The sequence below is a fragment of the Ochotona princeps genome, chromosome 26 (assembly GCF_030435755.1).
Source record: "Ochotona princeps isolate mOchPri1 chromosome 26, mOchPri1.hap1, whole genome shotgun sequence".
Classification (NCBI taxonomy): Eukaryota; Metazoa; Chordata; class Mammalia; order Lagomorpha; family Ochotonidae; genus Ochotona; species Ochotona princeps.
In genome coordinates this window covers 8,025,575-8,051,763 of record NC_080857.1, presented here as the reverse complement: position 1 = coordinate 8,051,763, position 26,189 = coordinate 8,025,575, and the positions used below count along the sequence as shown (strand labels likewise).

General features: G+C 42.8%; 1 protein-coding gene across 5 annotated transcripts in view; it reads right to left on the bottom strand.

Annotated features, from left to right (window-relative positions):
• The window catches only part of RPS6KA5 (ribosomal protein S6 kinase A5), a 149,361-nt gene that overhangs the window by 11,222 nt on the left and 111,950 nt on the right, over window positions 1-26,189 (bottom strand). For 4 of the 5 annotated variants that reach the window (XM_058655575.1, XM_058655574.1, XM_058655577.1 and 1 more), the window contains 7 exons: window positions 23,354-23,437; window positions 19,410-19,513; window positions 10,619-10,769; window positions 6,112-6,273; window positions 5,007-5,132; window positions 4,480-4,613; window positions 3,506-3,599 (listed from right to left, as the gene is read on the bottom strand). In XM_058655575.1, coding sequence (XP_058511558.1) covers window positions 3,506-3,599; window positions 4,480-4,613; window positions 5,007-5,132; window positions 6,112-6,273; window positions 10,619-10,769; window positions 19,410-19,513; window positions 23,354-23,437 — 855 coding nt within the window. The remainder of the gene's footprint in view (window positions 1-3,505; window positions 3,600-4,479; window positions 4,614-5,006; window positions 5,133-6,111; window positions 6,274-10,618; window positions 10,770-19,409; window positions 19,514-23,353; window positions 23,438-26,189) is intronic. The other variant, XM_058655576.1, reaches the window with a different exon arrangement.

The window sequence follows — 26,189 nt, the reverse complement described above, 5'->3', positions numbered from 1 at the left end:
GCGGTCCTTGCACTCTGCAGGACAGAGCTGAGGAGCGGAGGCTTTTTCTTCTTTTTAAAAATTTTCTATGTTGGTAGTGGAAAATTTCAAGCACTATAGGAAAATCTTTTTATCACCCTCCTTGACTAATTCTTTGTTTGAATTCTGCTCAGCCTTGTCTATTAAAGATGATAGGTCTGTCTTTGTTAAGTTATGACTTAGTGTTAACAAAATGTGAAATTTTCAGTTTGCAATCCTAGAGATGATTCCGGAGCATTGGTCACTAACTGCCTTCGCAAGGCCCAGCACACTCATTTCATGACAAAATTATCTTCTTAAAAAAACTCCTGTAAGATTATGCCATTTCAAAATTCCGGTTAGTGTTCTTAAGATCAGTCTCAGGTCCCTGCTAATAGTCATTACCAACACCCGTAGCTCACCACCTGAATGCTGCTTTTAAGTAACTGCTCTTATCTCAGTGGCATGATCATAAGTAAGGCACAATGAACCTTGTGCATTGGAGTATTTCCAATGCTCTGCATGTATTTCCATGAAGAAAATAACACAGAAGCTACCATAAAGCACAGGAATTACAGAGAGCTTCATTAAGACATAAATGGTTTAGTAAAAGACATCACATCAACATTCAGATTCAGGTGTCATGAACAATGCTACTCAACAAGCAAAATCTATTTCTTGAGTCAGCAAATCTCAGAAAAATCACTTCATAAAGAAAAAAATTATAAGCATATTATTCCAAACATACTGGACAAAGTGTAAAGGGCTAACAACATTTTTTAATAATAAAATTTGCTACTGGGACACTAGGAGAGTGAATTAATTTGAATTTTTTATCAGACAAAGTCAATGGAAGGAATGGGCCAAGCGTAATTCAATTAGCTTTGGCCATTTTAAACATGAAGTGAGGTGACGGCCACAGTGGTCTCAAGGACGGCAGAGGGCCAGCCGGGTCTGAATGCCAGGTCTGTCACTAAGGTCCTCGAGGATGCTTCTTTCCTTGGGTGCACTTTAGAGAAACAGTGTGGGTGACAATGAGAAAGTCTATGTGTGGTAGGCTGAATAACGGGCCATCCCCAGGGCCCATGGTTGCCAGCTTATGTGGCACCAGCGACTTCACAGGTGTGACTGCAGGTCTTGAGGTGGAAGGTGATGCTGAGTTAGTCATCAGTCAGCAGGATGAGGCAGAACAACAAAAGCCAAGAGGATGCTGCTGCGAAGGCTCTGAGGCCAAGGGGTGAGGGCAGTGTCCAAGGCTGACACAGCAGGCTAGTGACTGTTCTCTCAGAGGCCCCAGAAGGAACCAGCCTGGCTGACACAGTGCCCTACACCCGTGAGGCTGATTTGGGACTTCTCACCCTCAGAATGTGGGACAAGGCATTTGTTTTCTGTGCACGGTGGCCTGTTAACAGCAGTATAGGCAGTCCCTACTCCATGGACAGCGGAGACGGGGGCACACTGAATGTGCCCTCTCGCTGCACAGCTGACGGCTGATGGCCATCCTCAGTGTCCTGCAGCAGTGGAGGGACGAAAGATCTAGGCCATCTGGTCCCCATCACAAGAACAATCCAAGTTGTCCTTAAAATTCCATATTAGTGTTATGATCCATGTACACTGGCATATTTAGAATTATTTCATGAGACACATGATGATAAGGGTGGGACATAAAACTAGCATATAATCGACTAACAGAGACAAAAAATCAGGGACGTCATTCCTGAGAAGTGCCAGCGATCTGAAGGACAGCAATCAGATGTGCTTGGGGTGTAGCTCAGGCCATGACAGCAAAGCCACAGACGCTCATCCAAGATCAGCCCGATTCCTTGGCTGAGATTTGAGACTGTCCTCATCTTGTTACACACCTCTCGTGGACAGGGCACTCACTACCTCCACCAGAGTTGCTGGATTCCGTGGGAGGCAGGAAGGGGTGGAGAGCAGTTCCTCACTCTGAGAAGCCCAGAGCAAGTTGACAGTGACACCATTTTTGGATATTCACTATCTGATCCAAAAACCTGGCCATTTCTCCTTCCCCTGAGGAGGCAGAGAAAAGTTAACTAACAAACTGCTGGGCTCTGGAGCTGGGAGTACTTGGACTCAGGCCCCAGTCTGACTACTTACACGTGGTGAGTCCTAGCTGCTTCCGGGACTTTCGCTTTTCCCACCTCACAGAGCTAGCCAAGGTAAGGGCAGGGAGAGGCACTACATGTACAGTGTCTGGTCTATTTCCTGGGCAACATAAAATACATGACTACAAATGGCAGGTCTGCCACTGCCAGCCTGGGCTTCACTGCACAGGTCGCCCTAGGCCCTGTGCTTCGGGAAGACGTCAGTGTGGGACAGAACTGCATTTTTTTTTTTTAATGTATGAATATTTTCTAAAAAGGTTTTTTTTTTTTTTACTTTTTAATTGGAAAGTCAGATTTACAGAAAGGAGAGACAGAAAGATCTTCCATCCGCTGATTGACTCCTCAAGTGGCCCCAATGGCTGGAACTGAGCTGATCTGAAGCCAGGAGCAAAAAGCTTGCGGGTCTCCCTGCACGTGGGTGCAGGGTCCCAAAGCTTTGGGTTGTACTGTCCTCTATTGCCTTTCCAGGTCACAAAGCAGGGAGCTTTGTGGGAAGTGGAGCAGCCAGGACACAAACCAGCCCCCACACGGGATCCTGGCATATGCAAGGTGAAGACTTTAGCCACTAAGGCTACTGCATCAGGCCCCAGAACTGGGCTTCTAAGATGGGCCACAGACTCTACAGCAGCACAGTCAAGAGAGCCCAGCACTGAACAACATGCTTTCCTGACTAGACCTTTATGGCCTTACTGTGTGGTCTTATGTAAGTCTCATGACGCTTCAGCATCTTAGCTTCTTCACTGGTAAAACTAAAGCAGTCAAGATTGGTTTTTGGCTGTTGTGCCTCTGTGTTGTCTAAAGTAGTAAATGCATTGTCCCACCTGGTCTGGGGACACAGAACACTGAAATGGAGGGATTTGTGATATGGGCCGTGGCCATGGGAAGGGGTTAGAGGAGACATGAACTTGACATGGTGGCATTCCTCCTACATTCTAAGTGCTATGCTTCTGAATTAGGCTCCTGTTGGAATGCAGGGCTGAGGCTGGGGTCTGCAGCAAGATGAAAGAGAACATCTGTGGCCCTCTGCACCCTGCTTCACTCAGCCTGCAGAACTGGGCTTATGACTCTGAGTGTGTAAACTGCTCAAGGGCCTGGGGAGGTATGTAGTGATGAAGTGTTGCACACTGGAACTGGTGACAGGGTCACCGAGCTCCTGGCCTGTGTCCTCCTCCTATGTCCTTAGTGACACCTACTGAGTGAGATGGGCAGAAGTGCAAGGTGGGGGTGGCAGGAGTGTGTGTTGCAGGGCACGGTTTCTCTGCTCTTCTCAGCTGGGAGATGCTCCATTTCCCTGATTCTGATCATGCAGCTAACCAACAAGACAGATGAAAAGAAGAACCAGTTATGGAAGCCACCACACAGAGAAACACAATGTGGAATACCTGATCATGAAAAACTTCATGCAGCTTCACAATGTTGGGGTGTCCTTCGCAGAGTTTCAGAGCTGTTATCTCTTTCTGAGTATTGGCTTCCATCCTGCAAGACAAAACAGTGTCTACATGTCTGTCTCTCTTAAAAAGAAATTCCATTGATCTGAGATGGAACGAAACTGACAGATACACAGAGGCAGCTTTTATCTGCTAGTTCACCTCCTAACTCCCCACAGAGGCTGAGAATGAGCTGGGGCAAAGTTGGGAACTGGGAGCTCAACCTGGGCCTCCCATGTGGGCGTCAGGAACATAGCTACCAGCAACGCAGCCTCCCAGGGTCCTCACGAGCAGGAAGCTGGAGGCCAGATACCGACATGCCATACAGGAGTCTTAGTCACGAGGCCAAATGCCCATCTGCCTTTACATTGGCTGGTACTGCTCCAACCATAGCGTATATCAAAGTAGTTGATTGAGGTTTCAATAACTAATGAAGCTTAACACCCTCCAGAAAAAGTAATGCGTTATCCTAGAAACAATTATTTCTGGGTCAGAAAAGAGCTAGTCATTTGAAGAAGTGGACACTCTTGGTCTGGGGCAATCTGAGAACAAGCAGACACAAATGTGAAAGTAATAGTTACCAAAACAACTAGCTGGTTCTTAATGCTATCAGTAGGTTGCCAAATAACTTCAGAGAAAAGCACTTCAGATACATCACTAACATAAATGGCAACAGCTGTTGGAATCACTGCATAAATAAATAAGGAATTAATGTATTAACTATGTGACTGTCATGGAAAGTCTGCCATAATAAACCCAAATGTGTATCAGACTATGATTTACCTGTTACAGTCAGAAGTAAAATGGATCAAACCTTTGAGTAAAAGCTTTACAATGTACAGCTGACTTCCCTTTAAATAGAAAGCTCGTACTTTACAGAACTCATCGTCTAGGATGAACATACAAAACTGGACTAGGAACAGTCTTACCTTTTGCTGATTATTTTGACAGCAAACTCTTGGTTACTTTTTTTGTGCACACACTTTCGACAAATGGAAAAGCTTCCTTCTCCCAGGGGTTTGTCTTTCATATCGAGGTCATAGTGTTGATAGAATGGAGAGTCCTGGTAAGAAACCAATACAACCAATTATTAGAAAACACTTGCTATGTATGAGAGATAAATAAAACTGTGGAGTAACATGAGATTGTTAGTATTAATAAACATGAATGAGACACATGTGTAATCTACAACTTAATTCTATTTCGATCTATGCCTTTTATTTAAACTTAAGACACATAATTATAGAAAGGAGCTCATCCAAACTGATGTTAATAATTCTCTAGAGAAAATAATGCTATTTCCTTTTACTCATTAAAAAATTAAAAAAAAAACCCTTGCAAAATAGAACATCTGCCAGACTTAAGATCACTACTGGATTTGAGAACAGTTGTTGGCACTTAATACTCATGAAAAATCGCTGATTCAGCACTGAACTAGCCAGATGCATGCATCTACCTTCATCATGGCGCTCCTGGCCACGCTGGTCACTCCAGGGCGCTCGACTCCCAGGTGCAGCTGCAGGGGGTCGGCAAGAGCTGCGTTCCGCTTGAAGAGGATGGAGGGAGCAACGAAGGAGTAGCCCTGAAAGGCAGAGGGGAAACCGAGGCTTGGGGCTTTCCACTGGGGCAGACTGGGCTATGAGGCTTTTTGCCATAGGAAAACACTCAAGGATTTGATCTTATTTGCAATCCAAAATGCAGGGGGATTTCAAAGCAATGGGAAGAGGCTTTGCAGAGGGAGATCATGCCATCTTCTGGCAGAATTAAACCAATTCAGTAATAAAGGAGGAAAGACTTCCTACTGTGTCCGCAAAATCTTTCTCACAGCTGTTATGTTTTTGTGTGGCTGAGAAAGTTCACTTACAAACACAACCAACTTCCTCAAAGAGATCTCATTAAGCTATTAAAGAAAGCAGCCCAAAGTGTTATTGTTTTCAAGCTATAAAATAATATGCTTAGTTATTCTCTAACTCTGCAACTGTTTGATGTTCAATCCAATTCTCCAGGATAAATTATATATAAAACTGAGTTTTAGAAAAGAACACAATCTAATGGCAACAGATGTGCTGAGCCGCAAGTGGTATCATGACGAACCTGTTCATGCCAGAACATTCACTAGCATCAACAACATTTCCATGAAACGTTTACTAGACCGTTGTAAGGGAATATTCAGGAGTCAAAGAAGCAAAGCTCTTGGATATGGCCAAGATCCTTTCTAAATACAAAATCTTTTCTAAATCTTCAACAGATGGAAAGCAGTTAAGATTATCCCCTGAAGATAAAGACCCAGATAACGCTGTGAGCTAGAGAATATTCTACTTGAAAAGTGGTTAAAGTAAAATACTACTGTCATTTCTACGAAAGACCTTGAACAGACATAAAAGGCCAGTTACAAAACCATCAGAGTTCCATATTAAAACAGAATAGGAACAGGATGTGCTACTCAGCAAACCATGTGCAGTGTCTCCACAATTCATCATTGTAAAGGGACTCGGGCAGCCTGTGTGTAAGAACCAAATTACTTAATTTGGGAGTCCCCGCCACACACACGTGGGCCTTACCTGAAACAGCCTCTCACAGCTCTGGGGAAGGGCTGCGGGGGAGTAGGTGGGCTCCATTTCTGTGAACTCTTCTGCAAAGTTGCTCACATCAAGCTCATCACGAATGACGGGCTTAAACGGTGCGGGCACCTTTTTGGCAGCTAAATCTTCCCAGTTGATTTTCTAATATGGAAGGAAAAGTAGAAATCAACAAGTCAGAATAGATTTCCTAAGAACAACAAGGACAGGTAGATTCAGACAGACAGGGCTAAAAGGAGGGGCGATTATTTCAAAGTGAAGATGAAAGCGATTCCTCTTTCTAAGCAAGTGCCTGTTTGAGTAGATTGAAGCACCAGCCCAGGGAAGGGTCTGAACGGATGAGAGATGCTTTCCACATCTGTGGAGTCTCTCTGTGTCCTCTAGGGGGCACCAACACATGCTCATTTACCCTCAGACGCCAGGAAAAGGTACCTTGATTCTGAGCCTCTTGCCTGAAAAAGGTGTTAAGGCCAAAAAAAAAAAAAAAAAAAGGCAAAACCAAATCAAAAATCCAAAACAAAACCGCAACAGAGGAGGTTCCACAGTGAGCTGGGGGAATATGCCTCCTTCCTAGCGATGTTACCACTGCTACCCATCCACCTAATCTTCCTACCAGTCACCCAGGCAGGTGGGAAAGCCAACCCACTGCAAACCAGTATAAGCCAGATCCTATCACACCGGGGTGCTCACTTGTCTCTCATTTGTCTGCACTCCAGCAGTTGAAAACCTTGACTATTGTCCCTCCCGTAGGATAATCCAACACCTTTTCCATCTGTGGGAGCCCTTTAATATGTTCACGGAAAATATGTATTATAAAAAACCGATGCATCGATTCTTCAAATGTTTTTGTCCCTAAATTATCTTTTCATTCTGATATTTTGCCAATTTTTGAAATATCCCTCTAAATACTGAGCAACATATATACGTGTGTGTGTATATATATATAATATTTATATATATTAAAAGCAAAAATACTTTGGTTTAGTGGAAATAGCAGCTTATGAACAATAACTGCATGGAAAAATGACTAGTTCACTGATATACAGTAAATTATAAAGTAATCACAGATCATTAAAACTATAGTAGCATAGCATTCTTAACCACTGGATTGACACAAGTATAAAATACAGTTTTAAAAAATTATATTTGTAGGAATACTGATACACACAGACATTTCTTTGTTTTTTTCTTCTTTAAATTTTAGGTCACACATATAAGGGAAAACATGTGGTATTTATCTTCCCAGGTTTAGCTTATTTCACTCAACGTGATGTCCTCCCATTGAGTCCATTTTGCTGCAAAAGGTAGAATTTTTCTTTTTCATTCCATTGTGTGTGTGTATACATATCCCATGTTTTCTTTTCTTTTTAAAAAAGATTTATTTCTACTGGAAAGTCAGATTTACAAAGAGAAGGAGATAGAAAGATCTTCCATCTAAGTGGCCACAACAGCCAGAGCTGAGCCGAGAGCTGATCTGAAGCCAGGAGCCAGGAGTCTCCTCAGGGTCTCCCATGCAGTTACAGGGTCCCAAGGCTTTGGGCTATCCTCGACTGTCTTCCAAGGCCAGAAGCAGGGAGTTGGAAAGGAAGTGGAGCAGCCAGGACATGAACTGGTGCCCAGGACATGAACATGGGATCCTGGTGCATGCAAGACGAGGACTTTAGCCTCTAGGCCACAGCACTAGCTCCATGTTTGCCTTATTCACTCACCTGACAGGGACATCTTGGTTGAGTCTAAGTTGCTATAAAACAGTGTTGCTATAAAATATGGTTACACAGTGTCTTTGATTCATCCTGTTCAAATCTTCTGGTTATATATCCAGTAGTGGGATCACTGGATCACAAGGCAAGTTCAGTTCTAGTTTTAAGGAAATCCCATGCTATCTTCCACAATGGTTATACTCCCACCAACGGTGAGTAAGTGTCCCCCTCTCTGCACATCCTCGCCAGCATTTGCCACTCTGTGCTTTGAGTGTCAGCCATTCCGACAGGGGTGAGGCGAGAGCTCACTGCAGCGTTTATGAGTATTTGATGTGGCTAGTGATGTTGGACATTTTTTTTTCACGTGCTAGTTAGATATTTGTATTCCTTCTTCTGAGAACTGTCCTCTGCCTATTTCTTGGCTGGACTAAGTGTCTTTTTGCTGTTGCATTCTTTACAATTGATATATTTCCATATAACTCAACTCTATTCCCATGCTGTTTCTTTATGCTCCATCTGTCACGCTCACATAATACTTATTGAATTGAGTCCTACAGATCTGTTACCACATTTCCTCAGACTTAAAATATCACTGATGGTAACATACACCAATATTTTATTTATCACTAAGAAAAAAAGCATTAACAAATAAAATAGAAAGATCATGTCTTCTGTAAGATGCATGCTGAGTTTAGTGATGGTAAAATGTGAAATTGTGCACTGTATGGTAGATGAAATTCATTAAGTTTAATCAACCATCATAGAATGTGTTTATTATGCCCCTGTGTGGAGACAATGGAAATATAAATCATTTCACATTACAGATCTTCAGTTTTTTCAGTGAGAATGAGTCTAGGAGATTACTGGTTCATCATCTTTATTTTACACAAAAGCAAATGGAAGCTCAGAAATAAGAACCGGCATTTCCATTTAAACACCAGTTGGTGGAAGAGTTTGGATCTGAGAACAGCTTCTTGACTTCGTGCCTCGTGCACTTTCCCCTATGTGGCTGAAAAGTTTTCTATTAGAAGCAGAGGATTTCTGCTTGGCTACTAAATGTGCAGTAACAGAGACTTCTAGAGTAAAGGGGCAATTTAAGGAACTCTGCTGTTTATAGGAGAAATGCTAGTACACAGAAAATGGATGACCCTTCCTACCTCCTTTGCTTTTATGGGAAAAACCCATTGAGATCTATAGTAGAATGCTGGGCTTTAAGGAAGCAGCCCTCTGTCACTTAGTAAGTCAAGGGAGTTAAATATCTCAACCTACTGTTCTGAGTTATCACAAAAAAAAGATTTTCTAATACTAAAGACATACTGTCAACTCATAAATACAAGGACCAAAGGAGCAAAAGATCCCAGAAAAATGAGATTGGGGGTATTTTTGTTAGAACAGTTTCTTGAATTGTACTGGATTGCTAATGTTTTAGCCAAACTTCTGAACACGGTATTTGAAACAGTCTGTTCAAACAGTAATCTTTCTGAGTCATATCAATTTATGAAGTGTACACACTGAGAAGCTGGTTTTATTGGAAATGTATTTCTCACTATGCTACTGAATTTCTATAAGATGCTCAATGCTGCTTTGAAAAGTGGTTAGTGACAGAAATAAATAGGCCTAGAAGTAGAGATAATTCTAAATATTAACCAATATGTTATATATTTAGAAAGCAATTATAGCAAACTTACTTGACTAGGAATCTTTGTTTCAGCAGATGCTTTCTTGTTTGTTTTGCTGCAGGTAATATAAAAGCTCGACTTACAGAATAAAAAGATAAGTGTGGGATGGTCCCTTTCTCCCTTATACACAGAGGACACACTTGTTGAAATTATGCGATTACATACAAGCCACACGCTTGGGGTTTGGGATATCGCTTTAGATGGGATCACGGGGATCCCTTCGGATGGGGCTGACCAGCAGCTCTGCCTTGCTCACTTCTCCTGGCTATTTAACATTTGGGTTTTGGGACCAAACTGAGCTCACTAATGCAGCAGATCTAGTTGGTGTTCTGCAGAAACAGACTCACGTAGCTTTTTCAGAATAAGCACAGCTGCATCACAGGGACAGAGAAAATGACACATAATTCTCTGTATGTCACAGACAAGGAACTAGGAGATGGGTAGGTTTTGAATTTCCTAACATTTCTCCTGGGCAACAGGGAGACACAAACTCACTATCTGAAAAGTGAAATGGGCAGGCCTTCGGCACGGCAACTAAGGATGCTGCGTGGGAAGCCCAGGCTCCATAGTGGAGTGCTTAGATTCATGTCCAACCTCAGGGCAGGCAGGGGACATTTCACGTGCTTGGCCTCTGCCACCCTCACCGAGTTCCAGGCTGTGTCTTTGGCCTGGCTCAGCTGTCGCGGGTATGTGGGGAGTGAACCACTGGATGGAAGAGCTCTCTCTGTGCCTGCCTCTCTGTCTTCTAAATACATAAAAATTTAAAAACAGAAGGTAGAACACAGTGGCAGTCACAGATCATGAACTGAGTGACAAGTAACAAACAGAATGCACATCTCCCTAGCCCCTGAGTCTAAATCTCAAGACCACCAGTGGCAATCACAGCTCAAGAAGCTCCAACCGCTGGGATGCAGGCACTGATCACTGATAGAACCTTCCCACCCCGACTCCACTTAGCTCCACACAAGCACATTTCTCATCTTGCTCCCTACCATGACAAGAAAAGGTACAATGCAAGCAGAAATAGGAATAGTCCCCGGGATCCCCACCCAGAAAGGGGATCATCCCAAGAGCAGGTGCAGCAAACTATATTGGTTCCACAGACTTCACCTGGAAGAAGAGATGTTCTTTGATTTCATCTGCATCACGTGGGCCACATCCCAGTCTCTTCTTGGGATCCTTCATCAGAAGACGTTGAATGAGGTCTTTTGCTACTGCACTCATTTCCTGGGGATACGGAGGCTCACTTTTTAATATTCTCCTGTGGGCAGACAAAACTTGCTATTACAACAACCAGATGATGCTACAATGACAGAATGCTTGGTCAAAGGTAAGACACACTCTGTAAAGGAAATACCTGTGAAAAAAAGATAAAAATATATTTAAAAAATCTAATCCTGAAGTCTTAGTACTTCATGTAACCTTAAGTGGCACTTATTTAAAAAAAATACATTTCACTTATTGTTATCAGAAAGGCAGATTTACAGAGTGGAGAAACAGAGAGAGCTTTTCCATTTGTTGGTTCACTCCCCAAGTGGCATCAATGGTTGGATTTGAGCCAATCTAAAGCCAGGAGCTTCTTCCGGTCTCCCACATGGGTCCAGGATCCAGGGACTTGACATATCCTCTCCTGCTTGCCCAGGCTGTGAGCAGGGCACTGGACTGGAAGTGGAGTGGCTGAGACACGGAGCAGTGCCCATGTGGGATGTTTGCTCTTGCAGGCAGAGGATTAGTTCATTGATCCATTGTGCTGACCCCAGAGATAAAAACATTTTGAATGTATCAACAGTACTTCATGAAAGTTGAAAACAGTATAAAGATGAGGTATCATGAAATCAAATTATCTGAAACTCAAAGGAGCGTGAACAAAAAATACTGGCTCACATTTCAGTATGAGTCAGTCCTAACTGGGGGTGGTGGTTATCATCAGGGCTGTACCTAGTCCAATGCTGATTCTGCTGCACCATGGCTGCATGACTTTGGCACAGTTGATTATTTTTAAAAATTCATCTGAAAGGTGGAACAGTAGAGAAAAGGGAATAGAGATATTCCATTTACTGTTCCACTCCCTAAATGGTCATGGCAACCAGGGTTATGGCAGGCTGAAGCCAAGAGCCAGAAACTCCATCTAGGCCTCCCAGAGAGTGGCAGGGCCCTAAGTACTTGGGCCATCCTTTGCTGCCTTCCCTAGTACATAATAGGGATGGCTGCTCCATCCACTGTGCCACAGGCTGGTCCCAAAGCACAGTGGATGCACCTCAGCTTCCACCTGGTAACAGGAAGGTAACAGCATCTACCCAAGTGGGAACTGATGCTTAAATGAGTTGAGATGTGCTTAACATAGCACCTGGCATGTAATTTATGCTCAATCAATAAGATGATGGTGGAAAAAAAGAAAGAAGTAAGGGGAACCTCTTCCTTAATACTCTGACCTATTCCCTAGGCTCACAACTTGCCAGAGATCTCAGCATTCGTGCAGACACGTTCCCCAGCCTGGGTACAAGCCTTTCTGAGAGACGCCTGGAAGTGTGTGTCTCAGGAGAAAATAACCATAGCTGTCTTCATTTCCTTCACCTTTACTCAATTTTTTGCACAGGATCAGGGTACACATAAACTGCTGTTAGTGATATTTGTCTGGCTGGATCAGAGCAGAGAAGGCTGCACTTGGATGGCACCCTCTTAGGTCACCAACTCTGCATCACCTGTTATTCCATAAACTTTACAGCAATGCAACCATACTGAAAGACTTCTCCAGGCCAGGTGTGGGGAAAGGAAGGGCCATCCTTGGAAGATATACAGAGAGACACTCATCATGGTGTGTGTATGTTTCGGGGGCAACCTTTACTTGGGGAGTACTCCAGAAGGGATGGTTCTGCTGAGATGCCAAGGCTAGAAAGGGGGCACACAGAGGCACAAACTGGGGAAGGTTGTCCTGGCTACACAAACAGCTCTGGTATGCAGTGGAGGTGGGCAGCGGGTGCAGAATGCAGCAAGCTGAAGTGTTAGCCTCTGATGGGGCCCCTGGAGTCAATATGAACACAGACTGTTGGGGGAACATGGAAAACTACCATCAGCAGCCCCAAACCCTTCCCTTTCTATGGCCACACCCACCAGGAGTTGAACCTAGCAGACAAGGAGTGCCCTACCCCTGCTGAGAGAAGCAACAGCTGTAAGCACCCAGGAGAGCAGCAAGAACACTGCTCAGAACTAGAATAGCACGGGCTCTCCTTAGCACAGTGGAGGGCTTCTGACCCTATTCCTACTGGGAAAGTGCAGCACCAGCAGGAAGATCAGAAACTAGGAATGGATGGAGAGGAGGAAGGGCTCACAGTGAGCTAAACCTTACCTCTGTGTGCAGGTGATCTTGGATTCACCTTTTGATTAAAAACACCATTTCAGTGGTGCCTAGCAGCTGTGCCAGTGCACCTGCTGAGCACATGAGCTGACCTGGAGCTCAGAGCAGCCTCATCCAGGACTGTGTGGAAGGCTTTAGGCGAACCTCAGCTCCTGTGTACTGTCTCTTCAACCTAGCCACCCAAAGGTGTCTCCGTGGGACTGTGGGTGCTATGCCCACAGGCAGGCAGTGTCTGCTCAGTTACTGAGCTGCCTATTCAGTCTCCTCTCTAACAGCTGTTTCCTCCATGGACTGCGAAGCTGTGTCCAGGCAGCTGGAAGGGTCCCTTGGGAAGATGTGTTTGAGGTTATCCTGCAGATACACTGTTTTCTGTTCTGATCCTAAAATATAGCCAAGTAAGACTGATGCCAGACCACGGCCTAGGGTGACACATGGGTGTGAACGTCCTTCTGAAAATCGGCCCCCTGAGATTGGGTGTGAGTGCAAGATGCCCTTGGGACCCTCTGTGCACATCTACACCAGGATATCCAGTACCACAGGCAGGGAGCCATTCCTCGGCTGTTGCTGTCACATCACCTCCTCCAGAGTACTTGATTTCTGCACTATTTCAACAGGAGCAAAACCTGGTGGAGCTCCATTTGTCTTAACATGGTAATAACCCAGTCATTTTTTTTTTCTTGCTTCAAAGTGGATCTGAGAAACGTCAGAAATGAACTACAATTAGGTAAGGCCCAGATAAATCTTAGAGCCTCCTGTAAAATTGGGACAGGCTGAGTTCATACAGCACATTAAACACTGCACGTGTGGAATTATTCAGTCCACACAACAATCGGATCAGAAGACTGCTGTTATCATCTCTGTCTCCTAATTAGGGAGAGACTGTTTTCCAAATAACAGGAAATAGAACCATTAATTAAAGTCACAGCAAGGTATTTTACAGCATGGGTGACTTTAATATTTATTTGCAAGAATAAGCGCATAATACCTCTAAGAGAATTCTGAAAAATAAAACTGGGGCTGACATGCCCAGCTCCACATTAAGATGCATTATAAAGAGAAATTATGAAAGTGAAGAAATAGCAAGGTAAATCAGCAACCAATTCAAGTGAAAAGAAGAGATACCTTAGAAGCCACCACCCAGGGACATACAATGGCTAAAATCCTTCCTAGAAGGTGACTGTTCAACAGAGGTTAGGCTACACTGTTCGACAAATGTGCTAGGGAAATCAGCTATTTGGAAAAATAAACATACAAGGGCAAAAAAAACCCTTACCTTATGTCACGACCACAAATAAATTCCAAGTGAAGAACTGCACACCTAGGAAATGATGTTCACGTGTCTTGTATGTTCACAAAGATGCAATGAAGGACTGTCTCCACCGAAAGGTGTTACTGCCCTTCAGGACCACAGTAGTAAAGGCAATGGGCAGTGCCCAGCTGGCCTCTCACTGTGGCCTTTGTTCAAGGGTCACCTTGTTAGAGATGCCTTCTTGAACCACCGCTCTATTCTACTCCTTGGTTCTGTCCTGTTTTGCTTCCTAACATCCATATGTGGCATCCTACATTGTTTCTTACTTTCAACAGACATATGAGTTCCAACTGAATGGGGGCTTACTTGCTTTGTCTGTAGCTTGATTCCCAGGGTTCACGGGCATGCTCAGCATACAGCAGGTCCCCAACAAGCATTTCATGAACAAATAAATGTTGACCTGTCTCAATTTGACTGTGCCTGGCTCCCCTTGGGGCTTCCCTGTTTATGCAAAGCCTGCATGGAATTTCTTTGCTTTTTGGCAGACACGTGCCTTCTCACAGGTCAGTTCTACCTGTCCTCCACCGAAATGCTCAGTCTTTCCCATTTCATGAGTGGATGCTGCTTTCACTATCTGCTTTCCTTAAGTTCCCAGAATTACAGAATGATTTCCACAACTGCCCATAGTAGGTGTATAAAGAAAAAGGATCGGAAGGATGATAAAGGAAAACATGATGCAAATCTGGGGAGAGACACCCCACCCACATCCCTCTCCTGGCCACACCCCTCCGTTTTGGACCCCTCAGCCTGTAGGGAATGTGATTGTGTCATGTGCAAGGATGTGGGGTGGGCATCATGCACGGTGAGCTGGGCTGTCACTTGAGATGTCCAAATCCTGTCCCAGAGTGCCTTGAGTCCCAGTTCTCCCACACTTGCAATCTACCTTCCTGCTACTGCATCGAACCCCAGCAGTTGTTGGCATCTGGGAGTGACGCAGAGGATAAAAGCTCTCTCTCCCTGTCTCTTTGCCTTTCATATGAATATATAAATCTTTGGAACAAAGAATGTATAGATGAATTGTTGTGGGAACAAACATGAACTGATTCAGGGTTTCAGTAAGTGAGCTACGGCAAAAAAAGATGCTCGTATTTTTCCTTTATCTATAAAATGAAGACCTTAAGAAAAAAAGACGACCAAACCGAGGATCAGGGAGATTTTATAAAATATGTTGATGCTGTATTTTTTTCATGAAGACATAAGAAAAAACAGGCCATGAAAAGAATAAATTTGATCTCTTCGTAAAATGAAAATTAAAATAGGCTTTGTTTGTTTTGTAAAAAGATAGCTGCAATTATTCTACACATAATTCCCAAAGCAAGATATCCAGAAACAAAGCTCTAGAAAACTCAAATGGGTTGGGGATGGCACGGTGGTGCAGCAAGCTAAACTTCCACCTATAGTACTGGTATCTCATATAGGCACCAGTTCATGTCCCAGCTATTCTACTGCTGATACAACTCCCTGCTAATGGCCTAGAAAAGCAACATAGGATAGTTCAAGTCTTTGGGCCCTGCATCTATGAGGGAGACCCAGAAGAAATGCCTAGCTCCCAGCTTGAAACCAGTTCAGTTTTGGCCACTGTAGTCATTCAGGGAGTGAATCAGCAGATGGAAGATCTCTGTCTCCTTCTCTATCTCTGTAATTCTGCCTTTCAAGTAAAAAAAAAAAAATAACCATTTTTAAAAACACAAATGGCTAATGTCAGGTGTTAACTAACTGGCTGAAATGGGTAAAATTAAAAAGTACAACAGAATCACTATTTTGACTTTGCATGGCGAAGCCTGTAGTCACACACAAAATCAATGTCTTAAAATAATAACCTGAAGAGGAACCCTCCTTGGGAGGACAGTGAGCTACATGGCTGTGGCCACCTTTCTTATGAAGGGCCCGCAGCAGGCAGACTTCTAAGATGACCCTAGGATCACTTGGGGCTCACTCTGGCCACCAGCCACCAAGGAATGGACTGCCTGCGGGATCCTGCTTGACTCCTTGCCCAGCTGAGCCCTGAGACAACCACACCCGGCCAAAGCCCGGACGCAGCTTGTGCAGGCCCTGACTTAGAGGCCTGGGCTAAGCTGAGGTCCCTTTCTCTACCCACAGAAACTGCAAGATAAGCAATGCCTGTGGCTTTTCAGCCTCCAAGTTGTGGAGTAATCCGCTACTTGGCAATGGGTAATGGAAAACGAACAGCAGAGCCAGACATTACATGGCTCAGGATTTACAAGCTATCTGGTCTCTGTGACAACTGCTCAGCTCTGATACACAAAGGGAGGAGCACGGCTGTGTCAAGGCCAGGAGTGAGCTGAGGACACGGCCTTGCCCCCTGCCAGCCAGCTGCTCCCCAGCATCCTGGCGCCCCCCCCACCCCAGCCCATGCACTTAGGGTGGAGGAATCCCAACTGCTTTTTCCTCAGAACTTCTTTCCAGTGTCAGTGCCAGCTCAAAACAGCCAGCATGTGTGGTCATCTACGCCTACCATGACGGACACTCCTAATGTCATCATGAGCTTGACAGTGTGATGCTTGCAAGACTTTGAGAAAGGAAACCCCGTTCCAAACCTCATCTTCAATTCCTCTGCTCTCTTGTTTGAGATATGCCTAAACCTCTCCGGGTGCCGCTCACTCTCAAACGCCCACACTGCCTCGAGTACGCACTTGGCTTTGCATATACCACCTTTTCCTCCACTGAAGCTTGCTGTATCTCACCCATAAATTCCTTCCTGTGTTTGAGACAAGAGCCTGGATCTAGCGACCCAATGACAGCTGTGTTTTCATGAAATTTATTGATGGACACTGAAACTAGAATTTCAAGTAAGTGTCACATGTTACAAAAACATCTCGCTGAACCTGACCTGAGCAGCGCATCTTCGTTCTCCACGTCCATGGGGGACTGGTCCTTCCCTGAGATGAGGAGCGTATCAGTGCACAGGCAAAGTACACTTCTTGTATATTCCAAATTACCTCTATATTTTTCATAATACATAACACAGTGTGAATGCTACATAAACAGTTGCACTGTTTGCTTGGGGAATAATGACAACAAAATGAAGTGAGCACATGTTCCAAACAATATAACCACTGCAGGTCTGATGACACAGCTCACGAACATCTGAAACAGACTGAGGACCTGTGATGTGGTGGGAGGCCACAGTGGGGGCCCAGACATTGCTGCATTTGTAGGGACTCAGGGTAGTGCTCAGCATGAAATGTTTTTGGTTCAACTATTTCAATCCATGGATGGCTGAATCCATGGATGTAGAATTGCAGGTAAGTAGGCACCCTGTACTTTGATAACACTCGGGCCTGGATTAATATAACACTATGGTTATAATCATATAATAAAATGTTGATGAAGGATATTTCATTAAATTATGAACAAAATATCAAACATCTATTGGCAAAGACTTCCTACATTTCAAAGGCAGAGGCAATAAGACAAAGAAAGAACATGTGGACGGCGGACACAGAGTTGCACCAGACCTGTGTGTCCTGCCTCTGTGAGGCACACTGGATTGCCACTGCCACTGAAGCTTGAAAGGGCAAACAGAACAACTGATGGGAGTTACAGGACCTGGGGGACACCCCCCAGCAGCATCTACACAGCGCCTGAAGGAAGAGGCTCTCCCCGGAAAGGCAGCTGAGGCTTGTGGAGAGCACAGCAGACAAGCATGTACCACAAACATGCAATGAGGACGGGAAACAGGCAGAAGAGCTGGGGAGTAAGCCTCCGAGCCCACCATGCCGGCCAACACCTGAGCACCCGACCCCAGCGGAGGCACCGGAAACAGCTTCAGCTGAACAGTGAAAAGATCACATGCTTCAGTCAACTCCTAGGAAGACAGAACAGACTCCTCCATGTTCTCAAGGACCAGACTGACAAGCAGAAATTGCAGGAAGGTAATTTTGGTAAGACAAGACCTCCTGGAGATTGCTGCACGCCCGGGATCACTGGGCACCGGAAGAGAAAAGGACAAAGTTGGGCCCTAGACTTAGTCATGTTAAGATCTGGTTATATCCTGAAATTTAGTATCATATCTGCAGACAAGAATGGCAAACAGATGACACGAATAACATATTATTTTGAAGCATCTCAAATATTTAAAAAAAAAGGTATGCAGAGTTCAGAGAAGATCATGATAATTAAGGAGTGGAAAAATTCAATAATAATAAAAAATAGAGATAATTAAGACATCTGGGGACAAGATAATGATGCATATATCCGAACCATACATATTCAAAAACAGAGTATGAGAGATTTTGTATCGGGAAAGACAATCAAAATGATTATCTTGAAAAGAAAATGTAAATTAGGATAATTCAGTTTTACACTGTTTGTAAATTTCAGTCACACACATGCACAGGTTAACACTAAGCTTTGAACATGACCATTAACATGACAAAGTGGATAATTAACTGATTAAAGGAAGATGTCCTATTTAAGTTCTTTAAAAATCTATTTGCTCTAGTTTTAAAGACTTCAGACAATTTGATTCAATCTCTCTTCCTAAAATCAGAATGCAAAGTGACTGATACAAAGAAATCAGAAAATTTAAATTTGAATATCTCTTGGCTCAGAGGCATCAGCATCAGGCAGACCTAGTGTAAGGAGATCAGCAGAACAAGGGGCGTCTGTGTGGGACAGCCAGGGGGCCTGCTTGATGGTGTCAGGCTCAGGGCACCCTGGGTCCCGTCCCTGTTTGCAGTGGACCCAGATTCTCAAGACAATCACCAAGTTTTCTGTAATTCTGATGCATTTTCAAGCTGCCAAAAATTTACATCATCATGGATGAAAATCATACCTGTTGCAAAAACTCACAAAATACAACTTAACTTATCATGATGGAAGAGGCTAGACACATGCCATGGAAACACAGAACTTATGCCATATTTGTTTTTGCTAAGCTTACATTCATGAGTTAAAAATGTCATTTCTTTTTCTTCATGTTAAAGTCACAAAGAAATTAAATTATGAATATAGTGGAAAAAATAAACTTCTCAATAAATGATATATCTAGGAAGTGTGCTTTGGAACACAGCAAAGTTATGACAAAAATCCCATGAAACTTAAAAGCTAACTGAACATATCGAATATAAAAATATGAATATGAATATAAGTGCAAATTTATCACCTTAACATCATTTTGTCCATCCCTGTTAAGATTATCTTTTATCAGCCTAATCATAGAAATTTAATCAACTCCTTAGAGAAAACAATGCATTTATTTAGTGAGATCTTACCTAGATATTTCAGCTTGGGAATTTTTTTCTCCATCCACAGTGAAAGGAGATGCTCCCGTTAGTAACTCATACATCAGAACACCTAAACTCCACCAGTCAACTGCCTAGAAAACAACAAATTTCATTTTATGCATTTTCAACTAATATATATTTTAAAAGAATGGGGAAACCTATGTATTTACAACCTTTTTTTTTTTTTTTTTTAATTTGAGAGGCAGCTACACACACACACACTGAGGAACAGAGGGGGAGAATGAGAGAGGGAGGAGGGTGGGGAAAGCACGTCCATCTGCTGGTTCACATCCCAAACATGTGCATTGGCTGGGGTAAGGCCAAGCCAAAGGCACTGGCCAATAACCCAATCCAGGTCTCCTGGGCAGGCAGCAGGAACGCAGTTACTTGAGCCATCACAGTTGCCTCCCAGTTCACACAGCAGTCAGGAGCTGGAGCCATCATGACAAACCCTAATTGGCATTTTAATCATTAGGCCAAATACTTGTCTCTGGAAAATATTTTAACAAAAAGATTTTGCATGTTAACTTCCTGAGCAATAAGTATTAAATTAGCACATGCAAAGAAGAGATTTATAGAACACCCAGTCTCTTTAGCATAGAAAGCTTTAAAATTATTTTCTCAATTAGTAAGCTTTATCTTACATTAGGAAAGTTTAATTTGCAACAAGTTTTTAAACTTTTAAGTAAGAAGTGGATCCTGGGCCACAGCTCACACTGGAGTGCAGGGGCTCAATCCCCAGCACTGGCCCTGAGCCCAGCTTCTGGCCAGTGCAGACACCGTGAGGCTGTGGTAATGGATCAGGTAAGGTGGGTGCACCCCCACGGAGTTGCCAGGTCCTAGATCCAAGCCCAGTGCTAGCCTGGCCTAACAGACGTCTGAGGAGTGAGCCAGAAACTAGCTGTCTCTGCAGCTTTGCCAATACAACAAACAAATAAATAAGCAAGCAAGTAAATAAATATTTTTGAAATTTTAAGGAGGTAGAATCTTTGGGCTTATGATGGGGGAGTAATGATTATCATTTTTTTTAAATTGAATATTATGTTCCTATAAACCTTATGGAATCCCTGAAAGTCACAGAACATAAACAGAGTTGGGAACTCAATCTAGGTGTTACTCCTTTTCATAACTGCTTAATCAGTTCCTCTTATAGAATCTGTGAAATAAATCTATGTGATGGAGAGATCTGAACTAGGATAAAATAAAATATGCCTTAAATTGGAACTGATTTATAACTGCACTTACCTGAAGGGAGAACACAGCAAATCACTGACGATTTAAAGAACCCTAACAAGACGGACCTTAGTTCTTTTGTAAGTGGGTTGATCAGGATTTCAATAACTACCGAAGATACGAGCTTACACCAACAAGAAACATTCACTGGCTATTAACATTTTAAATTATCTGCTTCTAAATTCCAGGGCAGGGCTGAAGTTTCAGCGAGGTGACACAAAATTTATAAGGCTGAAGCTACATTAAAGGAACAAGGGAAAAGGAGACTGAAATCATGAGAGGAGAAGGATTTATTGAACTTGAAGGAGCACTAGGTATACATTATCTCATTTAATTCACTCAGAGTCACCAGGGTGCTTCTTGGTGGCAAGGAATAATCACTGACTGTATTCAAGGCTGTGGGTGCAGAAATTCTGCAAGGGCAACAAGGATTTCTTCTCCAAAAAACTGATTCCTTCATTCTACTAAATCTTAGAAGATAATTTTCTAATTTTTTTTTTTTTTGGATAATTTTCTAACAGTTCAATCCCACCCAGCAAATACTCCAAAAGCTTCAAAGAATACCACAAAACGGACTAAGCCAGCAATTTGGCTCTGGTCTAGTTACATAAACTAGTTTCACCGTCATTTAGGCCAAAGCTCTCAGAACATTCTGCTGTTGCATTTGAAACAACACAGGGACCAAAAGCAGATTCCTAGCATGGGCCTAAACCAACATCATGCATACGTGGAAAGTGGTCATGAGAAGGGACACCAGACTCCCCCAACGGGCAAGTACTGATGGGGACGAGAGAGAGGGCGATGAAGAGGGCAAGAGGATCAGGAAAAGGCAGAATTCCCTTATTTGGAGAGGGTTATTAATAAAGCAAAAGTGTGACAAAAAATTGAACAAGTTTTACATCCTTCAATAAAAGAAGAAAAAAGCCCTGTGACCTAGATTTTATAACATAATTACTTAGAAAGTGACTTTTATCATCTTCATTTTGCTCATACAAAGAGAAACGAAGACCCCCCTTCCAAAGGACATTTTTTTGGGGGGTAAGACTATTATTTCCACATTGTTTCCTTCAGGTATCTGAGATAAAGGAGGATTTTAATTGGAGAAGCCCCTCCCAGTCTCCCACCCACCCCAGGTCCCTGATGTGGGGCATGCTCCAAGGGTCTTGCTCAAGTGATTTTGATTGTTCAACAGTTATGAATTGCTGCCAGTCTCGCCATTCTAAGCAAAATGAGGTCATTGAAGAATTCACTGATTGACATAGTCCATCTTAGAGTCTCTGTTTGCCCAGTTTTTCACTGCCAACATATGGCTGAGGCGGTTGACTGACTTGTTCTGTCCAACAGACATTTTTAAAGGAGGGTTTAGGAAAACAGACTTAGATGATTCCAATGCAAAGATTTTTCTTTTTTTCCAAGGTTTGCACAATGTTTAATTCTGTTAGAAGGGTGGTCAACACAGGCCCCTATACCTCTCTGCAAAGCTCTGGGTAGGAATTGACAACGAGAGACTCCCAACTCAGCCCTCCTGTTCTCCTGGAAAGCAAATACAGTCACAAGGGATGGGCCTCAGGACCCTTTTGTTTATCAAATCTGCAGACACACAAGTCCCTTGCACCAAATGGCACAGCATTTGCATGTAAATTATGCACATCTTCCTATATCCTTTGTCATAGCTAGATTAATTATAATAGCTAATGGGCTGTAAAGTGTGCTATAAATAGATCTTATACTGCACTGCTTAGGTTGTAAAGACAAGGAAAAAGTCTACACATACTCAGCAAAGACACAATGTTCTTCCCAAGCATTTTCAATCTGAGGTTGTTTGAATTCACATTCATTGTCCTTGCAGATAAGGGGTCTGAACCAGGTACAGGAGATATACATGGTTATGTATCTGTTTTTCTACCAGAAATCGGCAATGCCAAAAAGCACTGTCCTAAGGCAGTCATCATGATTCACACAGGAATGTGCACATTTTATTGTGCAGTGGTTCACCTGTGTTGTAAAAGCCCAGATACCACTCGGCAGAAAAAAAAGGAATACTCCTTTTTGAAGAGTCATAGTTGCTGCTTCCCTTAAGATACAGGCTCTTGTTAGGAACTAGCCAGTTCTGAGGTACCAGGTTTAAATGTTACTCCATGCACCTGATCTTAGCCAAAAAAGGCCTAGGAGGGGTCAAGAGTTTCTCTATGAAACAAACAAGACCATCACCAATATAGCTTTAAAAAATGAAAACTGGGTTCAGCAACTGTCCCAGCAGTTCTGATGCTGGTTGGTGTGCCCATGTCCTGTGTTGGCTTGCCACGGTTCCGTTCCCACAGCCACACCTGACTCCAGCTTTCTGCTAAAGCAGGCAGGTGAAGAGGACAGCTTAAGTAGCTGTCCTAAACAGGCCAGGCTCTGCCTTGGGTTGTTGTAGCATTTAAGGGTGTGAACCAGTAGGTGGGAGCTGGTTCTCTTGAGAGATCAGTGTTTTCTGTTTAAAAGAGTATCACAGATCACTCGAGTCTTCCTTAATATCCTTATTATAATTTCTCTCCGAAACACTGGGTATCAAAATGTGTTAAGGGACAGAAAACAGAAGCAAAGGGTCGGTAGTGGAGGGAGACAACACCAGAGAGAGGTCACTGTTGAAGGTTTAAACCCCAGGGTAGTAACTATGATTCTCATTATACATTTGATACAAAAACTGAACCTACCTTGTCATGTCCAGAATCTCCCCCTCTGACGATATCTGGTGCCATGTACTCAATAGTTCCACAAAAGGAATACGCTCTTTCGGTCTAGAATGGCAAGTGACAAAAGAAGACTGTTAATTGACATGTCAGTGGTTAGGATACGCTACTACGCAAGGTCAAGGTAGAATCCACCTCACTCAGTGACAGGTCAGGTTGCACACAGACCAAGTCCTGGGTAGATGTCTTATCAGAAAGATGCCCCGAGCCTGAAACCTTATCATCATCCACTCATCTATCCATCATCATTTGTTTCTTTCAGTTGTTGTGACTTAAATTTTGTGCAGAAAACTAAGAAAGAACTTGGAGATGGAAGACTGAATGATAAAAAAGGAGAACATGGGCCTGGTGCAATGGATCAATTGGCTCACCCTCCACCTTCAAGTGCCAGAATCCTGTATGAGCACAGGTTTGTGTCCCAGCTGCTCCACTTCCCCTCCTGCTCCCAGATTGTGGCCTGGGAAAGCAGTCAACGATGACCCAAAGCCTTGGGCATGGGAGACCTGGAAAAGGCTCTTGGTTCCTGGCTTCAGATCACCTCAGCTCCAGTTGTTGTGGACATTTGGGATATGAACCAGTAGACAGATCTTTCTCTCTGGGTCTCCTTCTCTCTGCAAATCTACCTTTCCAGTAAAAAAGAAATACATCTTAGGAAAAAAAGGAAGGGGAAACATGGAAGCAAAAAGAATGAAAAAATTTACTCCTGGATTTAACAGTATAGATTTAGCACTGATAATGGTGATTTTAGTGATAAACAGATTCTTAAAGACAAATGTTCTTATTTCTCTCTTGTAGAACTTTAACAATTGAAGAGCTAATTTAACATTTCAAGCTTAAACGTTAATTAAAAATAAACAAGTAATTTTTAAATGACTGTGACATATTTTTACCCTAACATACCAAAAAATAAACTCTGAAACATAAGAGGGAGTGCCTATGTAGTTATGCATACATGCATTAAATATAGAAAAAATTACTTTTCAGTAATATATAGGCTAGGCATCCCTAACCTGAAAATTAAATTGCAAAAATGCTCCAAAATTCAAAGCCTTTTGAATGTTGACATGGCATTAGAAGTGGAAAACTCTACATCAGCAAAATCATCTCATACACAAAAGTATCAATAATTTCTATAAGATTATCTTCAGGATGTGCATTCAAGGGCTATCCTAAATATAAATAAATGCTAAAGATTTATTTATTTTTTATTGCAAAGTCAGATTTACACAGAGAGAAGGAGAGACAGACAGGAAGGTCTCCAGTACACAGGTTCACTCCCCAAGTGGCCACAATGGTTGTAGCTGAGCCGATCCGAAGCCAGGAGCCAGGAGCCAGGAGCCAGGAGCCAGGAGCTTCTTCTGGGTCTCCCTTGTGGGCACAGGGTCCCAAGGCTTTGGGCCATTCCCTACTGCTTTCCCAGGCCACAAGCAGGAAGCTGGAAGGGAACTGGAACAGCCAGGATCCAACCAGCACCCACATGGAATCCTGGAAGATGAAAGGTGAGGATTTAGCTAACAGGCTATCATGCTGGACTCTATAAGTGAATTTTTTTTTCAGATTGACATCTTTTCACCCATGTATCTCACAATACTTGCAGTTCTTCCAAAATCCACAACATGCGGAAATTTGAAGTCCTTGTGATGGAAAGCATTTTTGTAAAAGAAGAACTTGGCCCATAAGTCCCCGCGGCTTTCTCTGAAATGTTTAAAGGTACTCTGGTGCCATTAAATATCTTACAAAACTTCCCAAATTTGGTACTTCTAAGAGAAAGTTTTAAATGTATGCTTTACTCTTTTTCTACCAGCAAGGACTCTAGGAAAGTAAGCATTCCATCTTCTTGATTGTGACTATAAACATTACTACTCTAATGAAGTTGTAGAAGTGGCTAAAGCCCCAGGCTTCCTTAGCTCACAATCAGATCAGCTTACAGAAACACTGGATGTCACGGAGCTATCTAGATACCATCATTTTATGTATTAAAGCTATCAACTATAATTTACATATATACTTAAAATTGTTATTAATTTCTTTCTTTTCAGGTTCTATTTGCACTGAATGGCTCACTTTTCCTTGAAAAACTGTAAAAAATAATTCAAGTATTCTTAGGTATATAAAATTTTTTTTATCAAGTTGGCAGTCATACTAGGGAAAAATTACTAATCATAAATCAAATATCATGATCTCTTTGCTTCATTTCCAGAGCAAATGCTAATTTTGTGGCAAATTACTGTAAAGACTCCTGGTAAATAAAATTCAGTTTGTATTAATAATTGTACAAAAGGTGACATTTTTAACATTTTTAACATTTTGTTGGATATATTTAGAGAAGGAACAACTATACACTACAAAGCACTCAGCTACTTACTGGATAATTTTTTCTCAAAAAATCAAAAACTAAAAAAAACCCCTCTAAAATTGTTAAAATAAAAGTGCTTTCAGTTAATCTCTTATGTAACAGTGTTCCACATGTCAAAAATCAGTGAAATAAAACATAAAAAATTACTGACATCATTTATTGTCATCTTAAAAAATACTTCTAATGGCCTGGCACAAAGGCTCAGTGTTTAAATACTTGCCCTGAGAGCACCAGGATCCCATGTGGGCACCAATTTCATGCCCTAGCTGCTCCACTTCCCTTTCATCTCTCTGCTCGTGGCCTGGGAAAGCAGTAGGGGATGGCCCAAAGCCTTGGGACCCTCTGCCCACAAGGGAGACCCAGAAGCTCCTGGCTCTTGGCTTCGGTTTGGCTCAGCCTCAGCTTTGTGGCCACTTTGGGAATGAATCAATGGATGGAAGATCT